At 41.1% G+C, this 24502-nt stretch overlaps 5 protein-coding genes across 5 annotated transcripts; 1 reads left to right on the top strand and 4 right to left on the bottom strand.

Annotated features, from left to right (window-relative positions):
• Positions 1 to 5764: 5764 nt before the first annotated feature.
• BDB00DRAFT_948920 (uncharacterized protein) lies at positions 5765 to 6668 on the bottom strand. Its single transcript, XM_053129561.1, has 2 exons — positions 6503 to 6668; positions 5765 to 6405 (listed from the first exon to the last, which is right to left on the bottom strand). The coding sequence occupies exons 1-2, from the start codon at positions 6554 to 6556 to the stop codon at positions 6022 to 6024; spliced, it is 438 nt and encodes a 145-aa protein (XP_052985452.1). The 5' UTR covers positions 6557 to 6668; the 3' UTR covers positions 5765 to 6021.
• A 1-nt stretch (position 6669) lies between these two features.
• BDB00DRAFT_795741 (WD-40 repeat-containing protein) lies at positions 6670 to 8905 on the bottom strand. Its single transcript, XM_053121414.1, has 10 exons — positions 8745 to 8905; positions 8538 to 8679; positions 8291 to 8415; positions 7934 to 8213; positions 7798 to 7864; positions 7660 to 7727; positions 7417 to 7537; positions 7125 to 7337; positions 6924 to 7034; positions 6670 to 6832 (listed from the first exon to the last, which is right to left on the bottom strand). The coding sequence occupies exons 1-10, from the start codon at positions 8755 to 8757 to the stop codon at positions 6770 to 6772; spliced, it is 1203 nt and encodes a 400-aa protein (XP_052985451.1). The 5' UTR covers positions 8758 to 8905; the 3' UTR covers positions 6670 to 6769.
• A 281-nt stretch (positions 8906 to 9186) lies between these two features.
• Positions 9187 to 10989, bottom strand: BDB00DRAFT_795738 (uncharacterized protein). The gene is made up of 5 exons (XM_053121413.1): positions 10748 to 10989; positions 10422 to 10651; positions 10115 to 10285; positions 9850 to 10023; positions 9187 to 9777 (listed from the first exon to the last, which is right to left on the bottom strand). The coding sequence occupies exons 1-5, from the start codon at positions 10903 to 10905 to the stop codon at positions 9401 to 9403; spliced, it is 1110 nt and encodes a 369-aa protein (XP_052985450.1). The 5' UTR covers positions 10906 to 10989; the 3' UTR covers positions 9187 to 9400.
• A 1554-nt stretch (positions 10990 to 12543) lies between these two features.
• BDB00DRAFT_783272 (uncharacterized protein) lies at positions 12544 to 13526 on the bottom strand (the record flags this gene model as incomplete). The annotated part of the gene is made up of 4 exons (XM_053120368.1): positions 12544 to 12596; positions 12798 to 12917; positions 13064 to 13217; positions 13266 to 13526. 4 exons carry the CDS (start codon positions 13524 to 13526, stop codon positions 12544 to 12546), a joined length of 588 nt encoding a protein of 195 aa, XP_052985449.1.
• A 7187-nt stretch (positions 13527 to 20713) lies between these two features.
• On the top strand, positions 20714 to 23102 carry BDB00DRAFT_222009 (uncharacterized protein). Its single transcript, XM_053116529.1, has 3 exons — positions 20714 to 22270; positions 22345 to 22482; positions 22593 to 23102. The coding sequence occupies exons 1-3, from the start codon at positions 20843 to 20845 to the stop codon at positions 22884 to 22886; spliced, it is 1860 nt and encodes a 619-aa protein (XP_052985448.1). The 5' UTR covers positions 20714 to 20842; the 3' UTR covers positions 22887 to 23102.
• The last annotated feature ends 1400 nt before the right edge of the window (positions 23103 to 24502 follow it).

Genomic DNA, 24502 nt, shown 5'->3' with positions numbered 1-24502 from the left:
GGATTCAATGCAAAGCAAAAGAAAAAAAATAAACAAAAACCTTGTGCTATATACTCTTCAAAAAAGTCCAGACCTTTTTTTTTGCCAGGATCGTCAAGTGCCAAACTGTTCGCTGGACACGAAAAAAAAATAAAAACAAAATTTATAAAGACACGGGCTGCAGCAGCAGGAATAGCAAACGGAGCGGAGCGAGGAAGTGCTCTTTTTTGTTGTTGATTTCCTTACACGAAAAGAGTAAGAGGTAGGGGAGGATAATGGATTGGAGGTTATCGAATAGGTTATTTATAAAGAGATGTCTTGGAGCAGTGCTTTTCTTGCCAGAATTTTAAGAGGGGAGAAGAAAAAAGTAAATTACACAGCAAGAAACTGTCTTTTCCTTTCGAGAATGTTTGTTGTAGTAAAGAGTAAATACAAGTTATGCAAATATTTTGATGGCGACTGTGTTATGATTTGTGCTGTTTTCGTTGGCGTGATAATGTATATGACGAGGAGCTTTGCGAGGAGGAGAGTAAGTATATAGTGCGCAGCATGATGGCGAGTAATGGTAATAGTAGTAGCTGTACACGTTGTTGCGAGTGAATTCCGTAGACCAGCAGTCCCACAACAGTGTGTCGTTTCAATGTACTTCGTGATATTAAGCTATTATATATGTGGCCAGCAACAATAATTCTTGTGTTAGCATCTCGAGTCGTGCGAATGTTCTACTTTTAGTAAGGCAACCAACCTCTTTGATTTTTTTGTTTTCTCTTTGCATCATCATCAATATCTTCAGTTTATCGTCACCGTCACTTGAGATCATGGCCACAGTGTGGACACCACGTCGTAGAGTAGTAGATTTTGTGTAGCAGGCAGTAGTTTGTATGTGGGTAAGCCTTGTTGATGAACTTTGCCGTGTGCGTGCGTTGGGACATGTCGGGAAAAAGGAGGAATATAAAAGCAGTATAGTGGAAAGAAGAGTGAAAGAAAGAAGGGCACAAAAACATCAAGAATATATATTGGGAGACCAGCGAGCAGCCTACCACACGCGCACGTCGCCCACAACAATCCGTGTAGTGGGTGAATGGAAGAGCGTGCCAATACTCTTTTTATGTGCTATTCCATAACAATAATGATACATCTCTTCTGCTTTTGGGCAACCAGCAAAAAATATAGAGTGTGAACCCATGTCAGTGTGTTACAAGCAGAACCCATCATCATCACGGGGGCACGCTTTGATTGGTAGGAAAGTCGTCTTGATGGGCCTCTCCCTGTGTGTGCGTGCGTGTATCTGTTATTTGTGCAAAGGCCACACACATACTGCTCACTCATACTCAGCCGTCTGGAAACACAAATCACCAAATCACGAAGCGATCCCCGAAACCTTCTTGTTTAGCACAGACGCCCTCTTTTTTTTAACCTTTGCTTGTCAACTTTGCTGCTGCCGGAGATTCGTTTATTTCATCAATCTCCACACGTAAACAACCCTTTCTTTATACCCTCACGACGGTATCATAGCAACGTACGTAACAGCACGGTAACATAACAACAGATCTTACAATTTCTTGCAATGGTAATTACACAACAACAACACTAATGAAGTGTATTGACGATATGGACTGCTGTTTACTATTAGTGGCCCTTTTGACTCGGGGGAGTCGTGTCCATCTGTTTTTGCTTGATGCGAGGCGATGATGGGGCTTCATACCTTGCATTTTTTTTTGAATTATCATTTTCCCGGTGCATCAAAATAGAAATAGATTGTCGTTTTCAATTTCTTTGTACGAGGTCGGTTCCAGAACTAAAAAACATCTGTGCATTTATAATAATGCTTCTGAACAAACGAAAATGATCGCCACCAGCAGCAAAAGCAAAGAAAGCACCGTAATAGTTTCATGATCGCCAGAACAATAAACAACAACAATCATCCGAGCGACGACAAAGTACATATATTTTTTCTCTTGTATCAGAGCAATACTAAATCTGATCATATCATAGCAACATAACAACAGAGACTACTTACATGTATACTGTACATAGGACCACGTTGCATGATGACACATACAGGTAGTACGCCGTTTTTCTTTTGGATGCTTCCTTTCTTTCTAATTGTTACTTAGATTTAATATAATGCGGATGATAACACACCGCAGTTACCATCGCATATGCACCACATCGTCTGTATAACCAGTATCCACGAGCATGTACAAATGAGTAAGCGAGCATCTGCGCCTAAAGTTGTCACAGGATCCACGAACCCATGAATACCTGGACAAAAAAACGCCCAACATGAAACCAAGGTCCTTCCGAAAAGAGGGGGTCCTCTGAACACTTATCGAAGAAAGGAAGAGAAGGTGAGGAGAGAAACAAAAATTATTGGGGGAAAAAGAAAAAGAAAGAAAATGCGCAGCCATGGTGCCTCATCAATCTTACAACTATGACGGTAGTAGTGATGGTATAGTTGGGGTAGGGTGGTTACCGTGAACTGCCTCTATCAAACTTTCTTTTTATCCCATTAACAAATTCTCAGCTTGTTGGTCTGTCTTCACTCTGATGATATCTTTTCGTCTGCATAATGCATTCATAGTTATGTTTTTGTTCGCCATCTCCAAATTGGCGAAATATGTAATGCATGCGTAACCAAGACGAGTTTTTATGTGAGAGTGAGCAAAAACAATGCAAGCTCGAGATGATTAATTACTTTGGACTGACATTTTTGTAAGTCAACAGCACTCCGCCGCTACGCATTCTATTATGCATCTTTTTTCTTTTGTCTTTTGCAGATTCTTTATCTATCGTCGCTCGGTGAGATTTAGACTTCCGAGCTGGGTTACACCAAGCCATCATGGGAGCATAGCCGTGGTTTGCTTTGAATTGGCATTTTAGGACTAGAGACATATGGTCGTTAAAATGCTGGGGACCATGGGATCCTTCTTCGCATAGGGAGTGTTCATCTCAGTTCAATTTCTTCAGTCATCAGCAATTTACTCCAATGGTGGTAATGGTAAGTATAATAGCTTAGGATTTATTTAAGGTCGACGAAACGCTACTGTTCCACTACTTACCACTCCTGCTGCTGCTAACAGAATTATCACTCAAGTCATGTTCATCATTCTTTCGTGTTTATAAAAGAGTGTAAAACTTATTACTAAGTTGTCAGCTAAGAGCGCTTTTAGTATGAGAAGATAGTCAATCTCAATTACCGAATAAAGTAGCACACTGTATACTGGTCAATTTAACGAAGTTAAAATAGCAACAAGGGTCAGCAAAATGAGAAGTTTAGAAGCTAGCACGCACTCGTTAGTTTGCATATGAACTTTAGTTTACACACATCATAGACGGACTACTTCTTAGTCTATCACGCGCTCGTGTCAGACGGGAAGAAAGCGAGGCTCTTCTTGTATGCGGGTGGACAGGGCTCTATCTATCTGTTTTCTTGGTAAAAGAGAAGGACTTCAAATGATACGAGTTTTACACAGGTGCACACTTCTTACCAACAGTTAAAATCGTCTCGAAGTCTTCTGCTTTTTAAAACGTGTATATAACGAAAACAGATGTGGCACCAGCCTTTCTCCTTCCCCGGATATATCAACATTCGACCAAGTGACGCACAATAAGAAGTCAGCGCACATATAGTAAGAGAAAGAGTTAAGCCGACAAAGTATGCTCTTATTTATAACCCTATCCACAACGTGAATGACGACGACAATGACGGCGCGTAGGATTATATCACTAATACATGTCCACACTCTTTTCCTCATCACACAAACGCACCTACATTTACAATTTAAAAATACTTATTCTACAGATTTACACATATTTATTTAAGGTTAAGATCACTGCTGCTCCCAGAAAAACGTCATAAAAAAGCTACAGTGCGAACTAGACTGCATTATTGTTTACATGCTGGGACTGTAGCACAAGCTTACAAGATAAATATGATCTTTATGGTCTTGGGAACCAGGATTGTGTTGCATCAGATATTATATTGACAAAGCCCGAGGTAGTTAAGACAGGTTTAGTAGTTAGTGCTGCAACTGGTCCCCTACACTGTCAAACCTTCCCAAAGAAGAAAATAGTGTACCAGCGACGCATTATCATCGAAACATTAAGAGCATTAGATTTCTCCCTGTTTTCATTTAATATCGCAGTGTGTATGGAACCGCATGTAGTACACTTGTTTTTCATCTCCTTAGAAAGCGTAACAGAATTTTCAAATAAATTACTATTGCCGGCGGTAGCAATCACAACAATGACGATGTACTGTAAATGATATCATATAGGCATTGATTCTGTGTAGTGAATAGAGCATCGGACACATTAACCACAACAACATTGTATGCCTAGCTCAAAAATACCCACCAATAGGCTAGTTATACCGGCAAACACTAAAAGTGAGGCAATTATTGTACAGGGGAACAAGAAAAGGAATACGTCAACTAATCGGATAGTGAATCGCTCAATATATGTATGTATATATGTGTCGCTCTGGTTATTTAGGTTATCATAATGTGGCACAGGCAGAGCGTATGTGTAATATACACCAGGTTTTAAAGGCATAATGTACATGTGACATAGGGTGGATCCATTAAATGTCATCCATTGATTAGTGCAGTGTAGTGTCGGGAAGAAAAAGACTACTTACCACATGGGAGAGCATCGTTTCTCCTTCTGCCTGATATGTATCCTTCAGCTTCAGTTGACCATTTTCTTTCTACAACGTGCTTACTTCATGTATTCTCACTTGCTTAGCATATGAAGAACATATAGCATATAGCAGCTATAATTAAAAAGGACTTTTATGTCACATTATAAAACCGAATTTTATGTTGTTTTATTGCACTACGAGTTTCTCACTTCCTAGGGACGCAAACAGCATGCAGAAATTCTTTACAATGTATTCGCTGCCACTTCTCTATCCTTCGATCATGTTGAACTTTAATAACCCACCCCATGATCGTAACTGCCAAAAACCACCGCATTAATGGTATTAGCCATTATCATCGTGTAAAACATTGGTAGCACCAACTACCTTACTAACAATAGTTGTATACATGTCTCCTATCAGATTAATGAGTCACCATCGCGGCTGTGACATGCGCATTAAATCAAATGTAGAACGGAGAATATGAGCCAAAGGTTTAATGTACTACTAAAGGTCGCTAGTTAGAAAAATAATCATCATAGTTTGCGAGCTGGCTATACTTATATCATAAACATCTCGTGTGTTTCACAAATGCGGATGCTGGATCGCCATTGATCTTAACACTCTTTTTTTCAAAAAATATACAGATCAAGATTTGACGTAAATGACGTACGTATATCATACAGGACATTATAGTATGATGGTGACAACGATCGTCATTTTAAGTATCGCGAATACAAGCCAAAAACATAAGCATTATGTGGTAACAAGAAGCTGTTCACATGTATGTATGTACAAACATAGCGGATTCCTGAAAGCAAGCGTCAATAAGAAGTGCTGTAGTAGTAGCTTATTATCTCGTCATTATAATAGTAGTCTAGTACTATAGCATAACGTGGCCTATCATTGTAGCGGCAAAAAGACGAACATAACTTGATGATGACGATCGCTGCATTTATGAAGTTTAGCAGGAATCCGGGGAGATTATCTTAATGTCAAAAAGAGCTTTAAAATCTAGATAATCAAAACGCATGCTTTTGGATTACCAGTGCATAAAGTGAGAATGCGAGAGATCAAGATAAAAAAATTATCCGCGGTGTACGAAAAGAGAGAGGAAGAACAAAAAGAAAAGCATCTGATAAAAAATTTTAAGGATCTGATAATTTTATTCTTTTAGCGGGGTATTGCGGAATGGGGTGACATGGAAAATATACACAATTGGCGTAAAAATAAGAAAGAGGAGTGGGTGGAGGTGTTGGTAAAAGACGTAGATACAGAGGAAGGGATCAGATAAGTGAAACTAGGTTTTCGTCGGTTTTTGGGAGATGCAAGAGAGATAAATATCTTTAAACAAATGAAGGCAAGTGATGATGATGCTGTATGATAATGATGAGGTGTCTTTAGATGTAAAATATGCTGTTTGTGGTAGCATGTTGTTGCTTTTGTTTTTGCTGCTTATTTGTTCGATCGACAGAGTATAAGCTTGAAATCATGGCGGTATAATCCTTGTCACTGCCGTAACTGGATACGGGAGAAGGCGGTGGAGATAAAAGATATACTGTGGACGATGTGTCGTATTCTGAGTAAGAAGAAGATGGTGACGACATTGTGGGAGTAGTCGCTGCGGAAGGTGTTGTAGATGATAATGTGCACGATGATGACGAGGATGATGTTGGTGAGGAGGGTCGTGGAAAGTTTTTCAATTCTGCATAGTCGTAACCAAGTAGTGGATGATGGTTCAATGCATCAGCTCGTAGACATTCATCAGAACAATAGAGTGAGTCCTGTAACAGTCATATGTAGCATAATATTCATTAGTAAGCCATCTTGCATTATCAACCAAGTGGATATAATTATGTAATGATGGAAAAGCTCTCATACCGAGTGGCCGTCAATGGCATTATCACAATAGGTGCACCAGTTAAGATCGCTCATGGTTATGTGGTAGGTGACAGTAAATGAAGAATAAATGTCTTTATGATAAGTGTTGTTTGTAATGGGAGCGGTTTCGTTTATCTTTGCAGATGGTAGATAAAGAAAAATTATGAGACAAGATAAAGAAGATCAAGATATGCTTGGAAAAATTGAGGATAAATTTATACATTTTTTTTGTGGGAAGAAGCAATCTCCGCTTTTGGACGAACTTTTTTACTCGAGGTCACTTGCAGGAAGTTCGGTCGTCAAGTCCGTATTTGCAGAGATATCCTTTGTCTATTTCGTTATGTAGCAAAACGAGAAGGTTCATTAACAGCCACTCATATATATATATATATATATATATTATACAAAATGTCTCTCTTACCATTTCCCATAGTTGTATAATGTTATCTTCACCAGCACTGGCAATAACCCAGGTTTCCTTCGGATTCCAGCTGAAATCAGATATGCGGTTTGTGTGACCACTATGCATAAACTGATAACCATACCACGATTAGATTAGCTCATTATTATATACTATCCAAATAAGCTTCTGTTTTGCTGTTCCTTTTCGATGTTGAATTACCAATAGTTCTGGTGGTCCATCTTCCATATCTTCAGCGGTTTGTTCTTCACCAATATGTCGCAGATCCCATACATTGATGCGTCGGTCCAATCCAGCCGATGCTAAAACAGCAGGCTCGTGCGGGTTCCAAGCAACTTGCGTAACCTCGCCTTCATGCAGCTCGAACGAGTGCAATTTTGTGCCGAGGTTGCGAATGTCAAATAAACCAATCGTCTTTTTCCCAAATTAGCCAAACAATTGCACATCGTGGGCGTATCAGTGCAAATATTATAATTTATGTTATCGTAGTTACCTTGTCAGCTGATCCAGTAGCCAGCATCCAATCCTGTTCGCCGTTGAAGGCGACACTGTTGACTTCTGCTTTGTGTGCTTGAATGCTTTGCACGGGCTTGGTTGGTTGACGTGTGTCCCATCTATTATAAAAAAAGAGCAACAGATAAAGTTTTCATTGTCATTATCTCCATTTAGTATCCAACCGAATTTTCCTTTTGCGTGATAGCAAGATTGAAATAACAATATCTATGATGCCAATTACATCATCAATTTCATATCGTCTGCCACTGATGCAAAAATTGACGGGTCTGTTGCATTCCAGCTGATATCCTGTAAAGAGCACATTGTTCGTTAGTAAGCAGGTTTCGATCCGCACTTAGCAGATTGCCATTTCCTTTACCTCTACACAGTCAGTGTGTGCTATATATTTGGCAATCGGATCTACCCGACCTTCTTGACCAATGTCCCTGAATTTATGCTCATCAGCTTTCTTTCCTAAGCTTCTACCTCCTTGCGATATTATAGCTTTTCCTTACCAGTGACAAATGATATTATCAAATCCAGCACTAAGCAAATGGTCGGCAGTAGCTGCATGTGGACTCCACTCCAATCCATAACCTTCCTTTGTATGACCCTTCAATCGTAGTAACGGATCACAATCTGTTTCACTATGGTCTTTTTGGCGATCAAAAAGTAGCACATCGCCCTGTCGAGTAAAGGTCGCAATTCTGCTTGGATTGGAAGGTTGATATCGTGCGCGATTAACTTCACCGTCATGTCCCATCTTTTTTAATGTCTTCCATCTTGATTTTCTTGCTACATACATCGAGAGAGAGAGAAAAGCGAAACGATAAATATCTAAACTTTTTGGAATCTAGAACATTTATGTGTACCTGGGTCACTTTCACCATTTTGATCGGCTAAGGGTAGATCCATTTGAAGAATCTGAACCTGATTGGGTTCTTCGTCGTTCGTATTCGTACCGATCAACAATTCTTGTGTAAAATATTCGTCAGATCTATGGATATATATAAGTATAGATCAACGTCGTAAAACTTGGTGTGTCCTCGAACTGTTGAAAAGGGAAGCGAAAGACAACAGAGTGTAGCCATGCAGCAATTATTGAACTTTGTTATTTACTTGACGAAAGCAGGAAGCCATTGACAAGTCAACGTAGGCCACGCGACGGTATGTTCAATCATCATTTCATAGAGCTGGAGCGCTGATTCTTTCCAAATCTTGAACTCCTGAGCGATCTTGGTGGCTTCATCCACATCGTTCACTAACAATAAAAAGTCAGGGACACAGTTGCACACTGTAAGAGAACGAGAAGGGCAAGGTAATTACTTGGTTCACTCATTTTGTATATCAAAAGGAATGTCAAAAAGAATGGCTGAGAGTCAGGCGCGTAGCGCGTAGAGGGAAAAAACCAATCTCAGCAAGTAGATCAAGGGAATAAATGCTACTTGGTGTTATGCTGAGACAACGAGCTTTCTTGTTTACAAAACAACAGTTATATGTTTACATACACAAGAGCAGCTCGTGCTCATACTGAGGCACTGCCATTGGCATTACCGTCAGTAGGCGACTCCCTGCAGAATCTTTTCGTTTCTCACCTACAAGGGCATCATCATTGTGTCTTACGAAGCAATATACGATTTTCTATACCCCAGCATCCACAGACATACAGTCAATGTGCACGGCGCTATATCCGACAGTGTTGCTCGGGATGTAGTGGCCTTAGAGCACATACGAAGCATGCATGGATAATAATGGATTGCGAAGTTTGCATACAATTACTTTTTCTTTGAAGAAACCAACTACAAGAGAGACAAAATCGATAATTTTTATGTACAAAGAACAAAGAGTTATGTGTTTTACATATATGTCGTATGTGTAAGAGTTTGAAGAGGGGCTACTTTCTTTTTGTTTGCGGAATATGTTGGATATGGGTGTTGTTTCGACTGATTACCACTGAGTAGAGCAACAGATTTGATCGAAACTTACTGACGCGAAGCAGCAAGCTTTTCTTGGAAAAGCTTCTCAGCATCTTGCCAGACACGCGAGCTGGAGCGGGTAGCCAACTCACGCATGGTGGGAAGCAAGTCATGAGAGAACATGTCTGAGCTTTCACGGGGAAGCAAGGTGGGCAGGTGGTCGATGGAAATGACATCCAAAGGCTTTGGGTTGGTGTTCTCGACAGGGACAGTGGGCTTGTCGAAAGTAGTGTTGATCGAGTAAACGGGAATGGGGTTGTTAGGGTTGGTGGTGTCACAGGACACGTCGCAAATAACAGACAGGTTGCGCTTGCCGTTGGTCATTTCACGGGTAATGAAGGGAGGAATCTTGGCAGTCAAGTAAATGCAGTTGACAAAGATGTCTATACAACACACAGCCGTACGCTTAGTAAACAAATAATTCCTTCCCTTTTCTCCTTGAAAGTAACACATACCAGCATCCAAAATTTGAGGGAAGGGACCACCGCCCTTGGTCTCGTTGATATCCCACTTCATGATGTTCTCCTCGGGAATACCGGCCTTGCGGACAAAGTCGACGGCACCGGTACCACAGCGACCCAAAGCGCCCATGACCATGACCTTGGGGTACTGGTTGCCGTTGGCAGCAGCTGAATAAATATAATCATTCGGTTTTGTTTGTCAACAAAAATCAATCTTTTCACGGCAACGATCCAAATAACAAAAACGTGAAGGACATACCAGCTTCAGCCAAACGGCCCTTGGTGTAGTTGATAAGAGCTTCTTCGTTAGGATAAGGCTTCAAAGCACCATAGATCTCCGAGCCCTTGGTCTTTTGGTGGCACCAGACATCGATGGCGACGGCAGAGCCAGCGAAACCAGCCATGTAACCGAAGGCAGCAACACGACGACCTACGTTGATAGAAGCGTATAAATACGTATGTTTGTCGTCAGTCAAACTGTCCTCTTTATTTTGTCCAAACGATGTAGATCTCCATCAACTCTACCACCACCACCACCAACATCATATACCCCCGAAAACACATACCGCTGGCGTCGTTCAAGAATTCCAAGTCCAAAATGGTACCCTTGCCGGCATCAAATCGGTGCAAAATCTCCTTCCAGCCACCTTGGTTCTTGAAGCAGTGAGCAAAGAAGATGTGGGTATGGTGAAGAGGGGAGTCGTCATTTTCGGGCAGCTCCTTCAAACCGACGATGTATGCGTCAGCAGGAGCATCGGTCTTCCAGCTCAAGGTATCGACAAGAGGGCAGCCAACCCTAAAGTTATATGGATACAGCACAGCTGATTAACTTTTCTTCCCCTCTTTGCCTCTTCTGCTTTCTTTTCAGTAGTCATAGGACTAAATAACTCACTTGACGTATTCCTCATCATCGAAAATGCGCTGGTCGGAGCGCTCAACAGTGATCTTGAAACCAGCGTCCAGCAACTCCTTGGCAGTCGAAGGAGTCAAGGCAGCACGATGTTCCATCGGCTTGGTTTCAGCGCGGAGCCAGAGGTGAGGAGCAGACATTATGTATGAGTTTCGTGGATTTGTGAAAAAAGAAAGAGAGAGAAAAAAGAGAAAACAACGAAAAGCGTAAGTTTCAATTTATGTCAAACGTGTCAAAAGATCAAGATGTGACTACAAGTCGCTCCGACGAAAAAGGCCCGACTCTCTTGCTGCTGTAACCTGTTTTGATCTCCGGGGCACTTCCTTTTCTAGATAGAAATGTGGAGATGGTGAGTGCGTGGTTTTTGAATTTCCGGTCAGTGTAAATCTCCAAGCAATTCCGATGGTTGATAATCTCTTTTCCATTAGTAAAGCGATCTACTTATCGCCGAGGATTCACGAAGTATAACGGGCTTCTGTTATAGGTAAAGGATGGAGTCGATATAGTGATGTCTCATACACAGTATATGATCAACTCATCGTATGTGGCAGATGTACTCGCAAAAATAGAGGACGAATGAGTAGCAGTAGATAGTAGCAACCTCTTGCCTTTTTTGGGCGTCACTGTATGATTGCCAAAAAGAAGATTATCTTTATGCAAACTTTTTATGATTATCACCCTTCACTTTCCATCATCCATACGCCTTCACCACTCCTTCTTTCTAAAGATACCGCAGCTTTAACTACAGTCGCAAATAAGAGCATCTGCGCTGCAGTTACCCTAAATGGTCGTACAACTGCACCGTGTGGCGTTTAGCATAATGAAGCGATAAGCGCGTACCTGTTGATGATCTCCAAGCGAACTTCATAAACATCGTGAGGGGGTGTATGAGCACGGTCTTTCTTCCGATCAGCATAAAGTTTCTCACGGGGCCAGCCAGACAATTTCACAATCGAGCCACCTTGATGCGTGAGTCTCATGCTTTTGTGCCCGTGATAAAGTTGCTCGAAACAAGCGATCACAAAATATATACAGCACTCAATGATTGCTATCTGATACTTATCCGTAAGAAGGCCGCGCACCACCTTGTTACTTACATTACTAGCAATCAATTAACGCCCACCATACATCTATTTCTTATCATGGAAAGGTATACATAATAAGCCCTTCGCCATGTTGTTGCCGAGCTATAAAGCCCTTGTCCACGTCATAATAGATTGTACACTGCTCTACATCATAATATGACTTTCACACGTCAATTTCTTTCTGATCCGTATGGATTGTTTTATGACAACGATGATATCAGAGCTCATATACAACACCAAGTGTTATTTTCGTTAATCCATTAGTACATAGTGAATATGTCTTTTGCCATCACTACTTGGCTAAGAAATAGAATGGAACGTCAAGCAGACATAGATGATAGAAATGCAATGATGAGACACATACACCGACAGCTAGTAAGAGATTTCTCTCGCATCATCACCCTTCTTCTCGGCTCATTTCGTTTAATGTACCTGTGAATCTCTGTCATTATATCGGATGCTCAATTTTTTACTTAAAGATGATAAGGTATCAGTACTAACGTTATTGTCGTCCGTTTGTTCATCTAGGAAGCAGAAGCATGGAAGGAAGAAGATCCGAAAGAAGCTGTTGAGATAACAGGATGATGCAGCGGAAAAATCGATAAGTATATACAGCAGAACAGCAACAAAAGGTTTGATTTTGCTGTTGTCGTCTTTGTCGAGGCTGTTGCTCCTAACGTTGTAATGATGATCCTACAGAAGCTTGATTTTGCTTTTGTGGAGGTTGTTGCCGACCTCCTTGATGGCTGTGGTTTGCGGTTGTTGCTACTGCTGCTGTTCTCTATGTATTGATAATGAAATTGGAACTTCACTTGTTCTCGTACGCTTCGGCGATGCCTGCTCAGGCGTCGATTCTAATGATAGCCACAAAGAGAACTCTATTGTTAGTATGTATCCAAGTTCATAGTAGCTTAAAAGTTCAGGAGACATTTGTTGCCTAGTATTACCAGTGCTTGATTTTTCACTTTCATCACTGTCATTCTCTAGAGCACGCTTTCTGACTAGTGGCAGGGATGCTGATGGTGATGATTGTTCGTTTAGTGCTCGTTGCGCACTTAGTTGAGTTCCTGAGGTATCGATTGCAGTAGGGTGTGTGTTTCATGTGACGTTGATGATGACTCGATGGAAGAATTGCCTGTGGTAGTATTATATCAGGATAAGCATCACATAATGGCTTTTTATATCGATCGAAATATACACCTTCCAGACTTACTTTCATAAGCATTCTCGGTGCGTTCTTCTTCACCACAGGTGCACTCGTTGTTTCTTGAGCTGCTAGTTGTTGTTGTTGCCCTTGCTGGTTCGAAAAAAATGTCGCTGAGTCTTCCGTTTCCATTCGTTTTGGGGTTTTCCCTCCAATAAACATACTAAGAGCATTAAAAAAGATGCTGTAAATGTTAGTATGTGTCTATCACCATAACAGCAGAAAAAATCAATAATATTTGCTGCCCTGACTTGCCTGTGCTTTGGTTTTCTGATTGGCCCATATTGGCGCCATTGTCATTAGAGCCGTCTGTATGTTCCGGAACTTCGGCCTGGCGAGCGTGCTTCTGGCCTACACGATCCGTTGATGCTGTTGTTGCTGTTGGCTCTTCTTCTGTTTGGGCCACAGCGGCAGTAGTAGAAGAAGCAGGAGCATCTCCAATCGAAGGCGAGGAAAATGATGTGTCTATCATATTATGAACAGTAACATAAGCATTGTGTTCTGTGGTTACTTTACTGTTCGATTAAACAATGTACTTTGATTCATACTCGGCGTAGTGAATTCAACCACAATAGTGGTCTAAATACTTGTTCGTTCGTTTCTTTCTAAATTAAGATATTCAGCACCTTCCACAAATTATACTACATTCTTGTCCGAGAATGAAATGGTTAAAAGTATTAACTACTGTTGCATTGTCTAGTTCTAAAATCTTACAAGGTAGAAAAAGACGCGTAATTATGTGCATGTATTTCGTAATCAATGGCTGAAAAGTATGATACCTGTATCCCAGATTGCGTTGAGAGATGGGTTGTTAAGGGGGGCGTTGAGCTCAAGCTCTGTTAAGGTGTTCTGCTCAATATTCCACGTTATAGCGTTACTCGTTGGAGAATGGAAGAAGAGGTTGGCAAGTACAAGTGAAATAAGCGCGACTGCGCACCGAAGTTCAATATGCTGCATAATGCTATTACTGCGGGAAAAATGGAGTCGGGGATTTCCACCATTTTGCACTATGTACATCCCATGGCTGCTTATAGTCTAATGACTTACTGCAAAATGTATACCTAGCTATTTAGTGGTGATATACGGCAGAAAAAAGTGTGGATCAAAGAGGAGAGATGTAGACAATTATCACAATTAATGCTTTTTTTTGTTCGCTAACAAAACATACACTGCTGCATTTATTGCACTTATAATTAATTCTCTCGAGTCCCTTTATTCTATGCCTGCTTCCCTTCACTTATCTGACTTTCAATAAAATTATGATCTTGATGGGCGACGTCGTTCATGTGCCTTGATCCAATTTGTCATATTCTAGTTTGTCTGATTTCCTGCACGGTCGGCACACCCTTTTTTTTCAGCTCGTGGTTGTTGTCAATTTCTTTTCCATCTTCTTCACTGTTATCTTTGCTTCCATTTTCCTCCTCGCGATCGTTAACGTTCTTGTTCTCGTCTTCTTCATTGACGTTCTCTCTTTTTTTATGTCTTCCCCTTTGTTTTTGAGCTGATCCAAACAAGTTTGTATCTTTTTTCAAATGCTGCTCGATTAACTAGATCCTGCATCGCTTCGATACAGCTTAAAATTTCATCGATGCAATGTAGTAGTTTTTCTACTGCTGCTCGTTCTAAGTCGATGTCTGGATAACAGCACAGCAAATTTTTTTTGAATTGGCTACTATGCTTGTGAAGGATCGCAATTCATTGAGAAGACGTTGCCATACGCCGATGGCTTCGCAACATTATAGCCTGTCTTTTGGAAACCTGAATAGGTGTGTCGCTGGATATCGAAAGGGCTCGAGAGGCGGAATTTGTCGTACCATTGTTGCTGTATCGGTTTCTTCAGTGCACAGAGGAGTGGATAAATCGTGGAGATAGTTGAACATGGAATTGACGGCGAACCAACGAATTCAATGGACAACATAGATTGTAAGTGGCCTCCAATTATCACACATAGCTGGGAATAGGATGGTACTATACAATACGATTTTATGTATATGCTGGGGTTGGAAATGTGTGCTAGTGAAAATAGAAGTAATGAAAAGGAAAAACAGCAACGGGAGCGTCATAAGAAAGTAAAAGCCTCTATATATGTGGAACAAGCTAGTCGAAAGATGGTGAATTCTGCTGTTCATTATCTTTCTTTTGCTCTATTTTAATAATGCAACGAGATGATCATCCTCTCAACAGTTCACTGCATGCGTATGTAGCATACTGCGAGAATATTATACCTCTCGTTGTTGCTACTTATCAAATATACGTAGCATTAAATTCGTTGTGGTAACCACCCATTTACTTCATTACAGTGTAGCTGGAGCAGGGAATATGCTTGATTAATCTTTTTGTTTGCCGGCTTTTGCTAGCCGTGCGCGCTGGCTACGCTCATTGTAAATGTAACGACGAGGTATATACAGTTAAGTGTAAACAATGGCAACTGATAATTGTGGCTTCCTTTTATCAAGGCAATGGACAATCACACAAACAAAGTCTCACTATCTACTTGAATCACTTGGGGGAGTAGACTTATGATTACACCAAAAAATAAACTGCGGGTGATGTTCTCATCAGCTGCTTCAGAGGGCTTTAGTAGGGCAAGCAAATGCTTCACAGGATCGTTGATGGTATACATTTTAAGGGTGTTTCTTAGTCTTCTGGCTGGAAATAACCATTATACAGACATGTCGTATTGATATACGACCATATACGAATAACACTGTTCTCTCATTGTTGTCTGTATCAATGGCTGCTAACAATGAGTGACGTGTTGCTCAGTTTGATGTCTGAGCTCCTTATTATTGCTATAACCAAAAGGATGAAGCACATCCCAGTAGTAAATCAGTTACTAAACAAAACGTTCTTCGCTAAGGAAGTCTAAACAGAAATGGTGGCAAAGTTTGATGTACGATTACACCATCACAACACCGGCTTATTGTTAAAGCCACGACGACAACAACCGTGATCCGTCGAGCACCGAAAAAAAATGCACTTTTGGAACAGAAAGAATGAAAAAATAATTAGGTATATATCTCAAGCATAAGTACGTGTGCTTATCAGATTTTTGCTGTATGAGCTTTCTTTTTTTCTCGTAGGTAAATTGCCTTTTATTCCGACAGATTGTCCGAGAGGAGCGACTGACTATCGGTACCGTTACATGTATGTGGAAATAGAGACTGAAGATAAACATAAAGAAGCGAATGACATGAGAATAAAAAGCCAAATATTTGCTCGTTGAAATATGACAGAGGCATGAGCTGCCATTGTCTGTGGTATGAAGGGCTGCTCATCAAAGATGACAGTCCAGTGTGCGCGCCATATGGCTTGGATGGTGGCGATGCATAAAAGTGCGAATTGTGTTTGCACTTTGCATGGCTCGGCTGATCGCAGGCAGGTCAGGATCCGACTGTGATGATTTTATGCACTATGTACTGCTCACGTATATGGAAAAAAATATGTTTCACTTAGACCTATATTTTTGTCACTACTTTACAACTATCCTCGGAGATTGTGTTCTTGTCGCTCTCTTCTTTCATACTGTTTGTTAGCATTATGATACTATGATACACATACACATGTAAAAGCTTCATCAATTAATGTACATATATATAATCACATTCTTCTTAACAACTACTCTTCCACTTAGACAGAATGTATTAGGCATGGAACATTATCATATACGCACATCATTAAACAAAACACTCTGTTTCTTGTGCAGCACATTGGTGTGTCATGTCTTTGTCTTATTTTTCTTCTTATGGCGGCTCTTAACAAAAAGCGTGCTGACCAAAACATACAGACAGAATGCTTTTGTTGTTCCCTAGCTGGCTGTGCTAACTAAGGATTTGTTGGAGAATTTTAAAGGGTGTGTATAAAGTGTTTTTCATTTCGTCCAACTACCTACCCATATAAACACTAGTATCGTATATGTCACAATGAAGATATATACATCTTTCCAGCGAATATACACATACCACTTAACTACAGTTATGGTAGATGTTGGATCCTTTTCATCTTTGGTGTAATGCAAGGTGATATGTATAATTTGCATTGCACGTCGTAGGACATTTGTGTGTAAATGAAGTGCATGATCTCGTTATTCCCCTGCATTCATGTGTACATGATAGAAAAGATGTATAGAAGAGCAGTTCTTGAAACTTTAGTGCTTTTTTTGCACAAAAAAATTAAGAATTAATTAAGAACACGCGATCTTCCGTTATCTCATGTTATATACATTAAATTAGATTATTAAAAAGAATTTCTTCCCTTCGAGCTACTGTATGTCGCACGCTTCAGATAGAGGTTTTATTTAATTAAGCATACTAAGCAGTTTCATTTTTACTGTCAATACAGTATGTATGAAAGGATCACGATATGCAGAGCACGCAGCACGCGGTATAAGAAGAAGTGACTCGATGCGGCGGGTTGATTTGAAAAATTGAAAAGTTTATGCACGTTGTACGTATATTGTACGTGCACATACACCACAAAAAAAGGAACGAAAAGGTTTGATGTGTGTGGTAGCGATCTCGGAAAGTTTAGATAGTGTCGTTACCGATTTGTACAACGCTTTTCATCTTGCCGGTTACCACAAACGTACTAGGACTTTTCTAAACCACGATTACTGAATAAAGCACCTTAAATAAGATAGTGTATTTACGCTAAAACCATTTTTATCGTCTTTAGTATCGCAAAGGAACGGAAAGACAGAAAGACGTACACGAGCCATCTGAGCCTAATGTAGCCATTTTGTGCTTCTTAAGATTGCATTTGAGGCTCGCTGTGTTGCGAAGCACAACCCACCTTGTACAACAGAGCACAATACATCATTTTCTTTGCAATTCTCACATTCATTTAATTCTTTGTAACACCAGTCAAGTCATCTAAATCTACGATAATATTATTGGCGATGACCCTCCTCGATGTACCTAGAGATTGTATAACAGGCAAATTGCAGATTCGTAATGTGCATGAGAGCTCAGAGGGGATTGGGGGTGGGGGTGTGATGAATGCGGATAAACAGATCTAGTAAATAGCGATCGACTCTGTTGTATTTAAGGGGCGAGGGGGTCTTAGCTGGGGTGGATGTGCGTGCTGTGCACGGTGGCGCCCACTTCCATAAATCATTCTTGTTGTCGTCGGCAGAGTCCGGCGAAATGCCCCTCAACCCCTGTGAGAAAAAGAAAAAACTAAATGGATGTTTACTTGACAATTCGAAACCAGTCTTATCGTATAAACGAATGGTATGTGTCGTGGTTAGCAAAGCAGACTAACTTTGTGTTCCTGCTCGCTTTTTCTTCGTATACAATTCGATTTTTATTAGAATCGATGCGAAGGGTGGTGTGGCTTTTGTCTTTGAGAAGATCCTTCTTCTTCCCTTCAGATAGACACGTCCTCTAATCCACTTATAAACCTTTTTCCGTTTTCTTCTTGAGTTTGGCGAAAAATTTCATGTCTTCTTGCTTTTATGCCAAAGATGTGACAGATTTCGTCGTGATATTATCACTGCCTGCCGCATGCCGTCTGGAGCAGCATAATATATCATACGTGTTGCTTGTGCGTCGCCCTGAGTATCAGTGCTGGTATCATCATGCCCATACTTCCGGTCCAATTCTTGATTTCTGGCTTAAGTATTATGGACCACGGCATTATGTGTGTGACATGGTATCCCGTTAGCGACATGTTCTTCCAAATGCTTGTATTCATATTCTTGTATGCCCAAGATTTTCCTCAATACATCTATCAGATGCTGATGATCTACTTACCGTACCTTACTGGCTTATCAAGGTTCTTGTAATACTATATGACAAGACCGTATATCCTTCTCTTAGCGATGTTGCTACTGCAGCATGCGTCGATCAAGGATGTGGCATGATGGATGGATCCAAGGCGGTATGATAGTGCTGCATTCTTCGAAACTTTCAAGGGGCGTGATTACGCATTTCCAAGACCTAAAGGACAGACTGTAACGTCGCTACATATACACTATAAAGAATAGGCTCTCGTTGATATCGTATGTATGCTTCCAGATAGTGATTTATTGGTTGCGCGCTTCGTAAAATCTGTATGTTGCATTTCTGTAACAATGATAGGTAGATCGAGCATCATGTTTCTTGGTTTTAAGACCATAACAGATTGAATTTCGCTGCACTTTTTATCGTTTCCCACGAAGAATTGGTCTTATTTGCCCATCAATTGTGCGGTAATGATGTTAAATAACATCAAGGTCCGTAATCCCAGCCTAAGCGCAAGGAGTTGTGGGAAGCGTGCATCTCTAGAAGGCAAAATACATTTTGTTCCTTTACGAATAACTCAGCGATTTTCGCGCGACTTTGTAAGTTTTTCGTGCTATATCACAGCTCGCCAAGGTAGCAAAGTGCTCATTCAAGCAACGAAAAGTGAATTGTTCTTTAGGATACAGACATCATAGTAAGCAAACCCGCAGCAAAACCAGAACGAAACCAGAGTGGGGCATAAACTTAGAACGAAATTTGTTCCCAGCTACTATAAAAATATAAGCTCCATGTAGCAAAGTAAAACAAAAACAGCGCCGCATGTGCACAAGCACCACACCTGGAAAGAAGATCCGAACTTATCTTACAGGCTAAGAACGCTTTCTTTAGGTCACACACCTGGGTTCATGTAACAATATTAGTTTAGATTGCTCGGTACCACTTGCATCCTGCCTCAACCCCCAAAATTTCATATGCCTATTTTTTGGCTTTGTGTTGTAGAATGAATGATGGCGTATTTTTCTGTTTGTTACGCGTCAAAACGAACTCGCAGACAAGTGATACAAAAAGATCTGATACTAGCCGAGGTGATACAAATGCCGCTTTTTCAGCCGACAAGCAGGATTATTATGATTTGAACAATTTTTTTTGGGCTGGGGATGAGGGTGGGGGCAGGACACAGAAGAACTACAATACATATCATAATTGGCGTCGTTTAAAAAAGATACTATGTATCGATGATGGTAAAGAGGAGAAGAAGATGGCTATTACATGATGAAACTGCATTACATTACCTCAAGCAACGCAGATCGCAGTAGTTGATAATCGATCACCTCCTTCGCAATATGTTGAGATCTTTCTATACAACTGCTACTAGCGCCTCCTCTGCTGCGCGTGGACCTATCTCGCTGCTGTTTCTTGGCAAGCTCTAGTGCCCACATCCTATCCATAAAATTTAGAATAGAGCGACATGATGGGTTGCATGCTGCTGCTTCTAGGGATGCTCGTTGGGCTGCAGCATCACGAAGCAGGTGTACTTGGCACCGTACATTGCTTTATATGTACACTATATATATGGCTATATGCGAATGAGTCGTCTAGAAGCAAAAGCAGCCAAGCGGACACGCAAGAAGGAAAGAAGAAACCAGACATAAAATAAGCATGAAACATAGGGTACACATGATACTCGCAAGGCAAGCAAAGTATGGAGATACGCCACCGTCTGCATGCTTGTTCAGAAAAGCGGGTTTTCGTTTCTTTTTGTAGCCCTGTGCTACTAGTTTAAGCCAACTGCGGTTATACGTAAGGAGAGAAATACAGACGGCTGTGTGTATGTGTGGGAGGAAGGGAGGACAAAGATTAACAAGTCAAGTAGGAAAAAACCTACTTCGTGGTCGAGGGCAAAACCAAAATCTCTCTCTCTCTTTTTTTTTCTTTTCTTCCTTTTCTTTTCTCTTTATACTTTCACATACTCAAGTACATACATACTCACATTACACTTTACATTCGAACCATCCCTCATATCATTTATCAATCACATAGTATAAGTCCACCACTCTAGCCAGTAATGCCAACATCTGTGCATCATTGCAATCCGAACTGCAGTACCCCATATCATGGTGACAATATAAAGCATGTATACCAGCAACAACGGTATCCGTCGTTTTACTTTCTCAGAAAGCTCTTGCCGAGTTCAATGCTGTTCCGCAAGCGACCACGCCACCATCATCAACATCCATTCAATCACCATCATGCCACGGATAAAACAGCGACATCAACATCGTCATCGAGTCCGAACATCAGACGCTCCGCCTCCACCAATAGCAAGCCGCTTCATGTTCTCGTACGCGTATCATCCATCCGCAACGCGTCGTCCATGTTCTTTGTAAATAACAAGAGAAAGAAACGCAATACCAGCGTAACTAATGGCAGCAACAGTGGTACCCGTAGCCGAAGCAACAACAAATATCATGGCAATAATGTTGATAGCAATGCTTTGTCAACGACATCCTCGTCATCGGAAAACAGTAGTAATGTTAGTTTCTCAGTAGCTCTGAACAAAAAACTCAAAACATCGGCATCTACGGATCTAATAGCCAGCTCTATGGCACGGCCCCTTTCACATGGAATCACCAGTCGTCGCAGCATCAAATGGCAAAACATGACCACTGCTGCTACAACTGCTACAGCAAAAACAACAACAACAATAACTCCTCATTTACTACTACCTCAAAGGCCGTTTAGCGCCGATTTCACCGATACTTATAACAACCTGCATAGCTGCTGTTTCATGATCATGGATGATGATCTTGTTTCGGAGCAGTATGAAGAGAACATAATGGATGATGATGATAATGACAACTACCAAGACCGAGATGTTAATGATGATGTCGGTGATATCGGGTTACACCCTAGCCACACGAGTACCACAACCACTGCGCCAACAGCATCCACCACATCCTCATCATCGGCATTATCCTCTTTGGATCAACAACAAAGCCCAAGCCAAGAAAAATCATTACCGTCGCTTCCGCCACCTCAACAACAACAACAACAGAGCTTTCGCCTTTTGCGGAGATTATCTAGATTTGGCTCTTCTCCGGCACCGACAACAACAACAACAACCACAAAAACTCCTCGTCGTGCTACATCGCTACTTGTTTCAACACCGTCAATATTTTTTACAGCTCAACAGCCAAAATCATCCACTACTAGTACCACTGCCACCAACTCAACGGCAGCAACAGAAACAACTGGCAAGCATGATGGTGACAAGATCTTGGGAAGATCCATGTCCCTGTCGAATTATTATCGACGTCGGTTTTCGTCATTGATCATCACAAACAATAATGAATTTGGCAACAGCATGACCCGTGCGCGATCGGTGTTTATCCGAAACAAACAGGAGAGGGCCGTCGCCGTTTGGAAACGTTCCGTCGCACAGCTTGACTTGTCGGCGCCTCCACCATCCTCCAGCTCTTTGCTCTTCGTCCTCGTATGTTAATCTTCTGCTATTTTATTTTTTTTCTTTGTATTAAGTTTTTCGAATCTAAATGTTACTTTAAATAGCCTGTAGCAGAGCCTGATACTACTAATGGTAGTAATGATATGAGCAGTAGCAAGAATGATGCCATACGCGCATTTATCCTGAACGAACTTTACGCGACTGAAACTTCCTATCATCGTCTATTGGATTTTATCTCTACGGTATGTATGACTCTCGCTTGCTTACTGGAAATATGAGAAGACGTCATTATCGACCAAAATACTAAGAGCTTATAAAATGTAATTTGGGGGGGTGGGATGACTCTATGCAGAAATACATGCAGCCGATGGTTGCTGCAATGCAGAACAGGGACCCGCTGCTTGTCAAGAAGTCAGGCGATATCCCAATCCTGTTTGGCCATTTAGCCCAACTCTTGAAAGTCTCCCAAGGGCTGATTGATATGCTCGACCGGCAGGTGCACGTCGCACAAGTGTTTATGTCATTACAGGAAGAACTCACGATCTTTCTACGATATGCAGTTCATTACAAGACATATTTCAAGACTATTCGACGAGCATGCCAAACCAACGCACTGTTATTGAGTATTGAGCGGGTAAGGAATTAAAGCAAAACTGTTATTGGGTGCCACAACTACGGGCTCAGTGTGCACAGCAGCTCTATTTACTGTTACTATATACGGAGTAGACGGTTTTGTATCTGCTCGTTGTTACATCCATGCTGAGCGTTGTATTATATCATATTACACGCGACATAGATACAAGTGTATTAATTGAATCGGTCAATTGATATTGATAGGAATGCTTGGCTCGGCGCGACACCAATCGGATGGGCATGTCGGATTACCTGATTGCGCCTATTCAGCGCGTTCCTCGCTACTGTCTGCTTCTACAAGGTATGTGTAGCCCAACAGGAACATGGGGAGCCGTAATTAATGAATGCTCTATGTATCATTCAGATCTTTTGAAGCACACGGCAACAACGGATCCATCCTATTTGGAATTGTATACCGCATTCAAGATGATGACTACCTTGGCGAGTGTCATGAACATCGACGATGTGTAAAAAAAGAAACTGATTGCTTTAGTATGCCAAAAAGGAAATGTCTTCCTTTGTTCTCTTTTCTTTTTCTATTTGTATATCTTCTCTGTACATAGAACCTTGTAATCTCATCAAACTGCCATCATACCTCACCTCCACACCCTGCTATCTCGCTCCTTCATATATGACCTCTTTTCTATTCTATTCAGTTCAGTTCTCTAATATTTGTTTGTTTTTGACTCTCCATGAACGTGTACAACCCAGTGTATATATCCTAGTGAATTTTCCTATGTCTTTAGTGCTCCCTTTCCATTATTATATTACATGTATGCCAAGCACCACCACACTAATTCGATACCTCTCCCCCCAAAGAAATTACATTAAAATGCTGGAACTCCTTTATATCAGTGTATATATGTAGAGCATATCTTTCCTCCTCGTCAATCGGGTATACTACAAGGCTATGTAATGCATAAAAGTTCGGCTACCATACATATTCTGCAGGGTGTATTTGCATATACCTGCTTCTCCCACTGCTGCCGCCGTGATATGTCATACTGTTTGACGGGTTATATATTTACTATGCTAATTGATAACAGAGATACGTAATACTGTACTAATGTAATATTTGTCGACACACTAAGACGAATGAGCGCGTGATACGTTGTGGGGCTATATCATATAACTATGGGATGCGCACAGGCCCCACTCTAGCACCTGTGGTTTGTCTCTACGCAAAAGCGGAGGGGCTGTCACTCATCAATATTCGATAGCGCTCGACGGTTTGGTCATACGCTCGATCGTGGGTAGCACCTTGAATCTGGTGTCCTACTCGCAAAGCAGCTTTTTCCCACTGTACAAGCACCGTTCAAGATGGATCATGTGACGTGCCTTATGCAGGCTAAACGAGCCATAGCTAAGGTCAGTGTACGAATGACGAAATGCATCTCAAGTGACTCTTTGTTTTTTGTTTGAAAGGTTTATCATGCATACACAACAGGTTAAACCATCCATGAGTTTTAAAACAGCTACTAACAGCGACGCTAATTGTGTTTTATAATTATCACCCATCCTACATTGGACGATGTTGAATCGTATTTACAAAAGAATAAAGAAAATGAATATAACCGAGACTATCTAACAGAAGGAGCAAAAAAGAGATTGAGGGGAATGTTTTGTGTG

Source organism: Zychaea mexicana (genome assembly GCF_025766255.1).
Source record: "Zychaea mexicana strain RSA 1403 chromosome Unknown BDB00scaffold_2, whole genome shotgun sequence".
Taxonomy (NCBI): domain Eukaryota; kingdom Fungi; phylum Mucoromycota; class Mucoromycetes; order Mucorales; family Lichtheimiaceae; genus Zychaea; species Zychaea mexicana.
This window is presented reverse-complemented; position numbering and strand designations above follow the sequence as displayed.

Coding starts and splice junctions, on each gene's coding strand:
- BDB00DRAFT_948920 (XM_053129561.1), bottom strand. CDS start 6,556: ATGAGCGATCTTAACTGGTGCACCTATTGTGATAATGCCATTGACGGC. Junction 6,406..6,502: donor ATGCCATTGACGGCCACTCG/GTATGAGAGCTT, acceptor TGACTGTTACAG/GACTCACTCTATTGTTCTGA.
- BDB00DRAFT_795741 (XM_053121414.1), bottom strand. Junction 7,538..7,659: donor GACGATATGAAATTGATGAT/GTAATTGGCATC, acceptor TTTTTATAATAG/ATGGGACACACGTCAACCAA. Junction 7,035..7,124: donor ATGGACCACCAGAACTATTG/GTAATTCAACAT, acceptor TATGGTTATCAG/TTTATGCATAGTGGTCACAC.
- BDB00DRAFT_795738 (XM_053121413.1), bottom strand. CDS start 10,905: ATGTCTGCTCCTCACCTCTGGCTCCGCGCTGAAACCAAGCCGATGGAA. Junction 10,652..10,747: donor GATGATGAGGAATACGTCAA/GTGAGTTATTTA, acceptor ATATAACTTTAG/GGTTGGCTGCCCTCTTGTCG. Junction 10,024..10,114: donor GGGCCGTTTGGCTGAAGCTG/GTATGTCCTTCA, acceptor ATATTTATTCAG/CTGCTGCCAACGGCAACCAG.
- BDB00DRAFT_222009 (XM_053116529.1), top strand. CDS start 20,843: ATGCCAACATCTGTGCATCATTGCAATCCGAACTGCAGTACCCCATAT. Junction 22,271..22,344: donor GCTCTTTGCTCTTCGTCCTC/GTATGTTAATCT, acceptor TACTTTAAATAG/CCTGTAGCAGAGCCTGATAC. Junction 22,483..22,592: donor TATTGGATTTTATCTCTACG/GTATGTATGACT, acceptor GACTCTATGCAG/AAATACATGCAGCCGATGGT.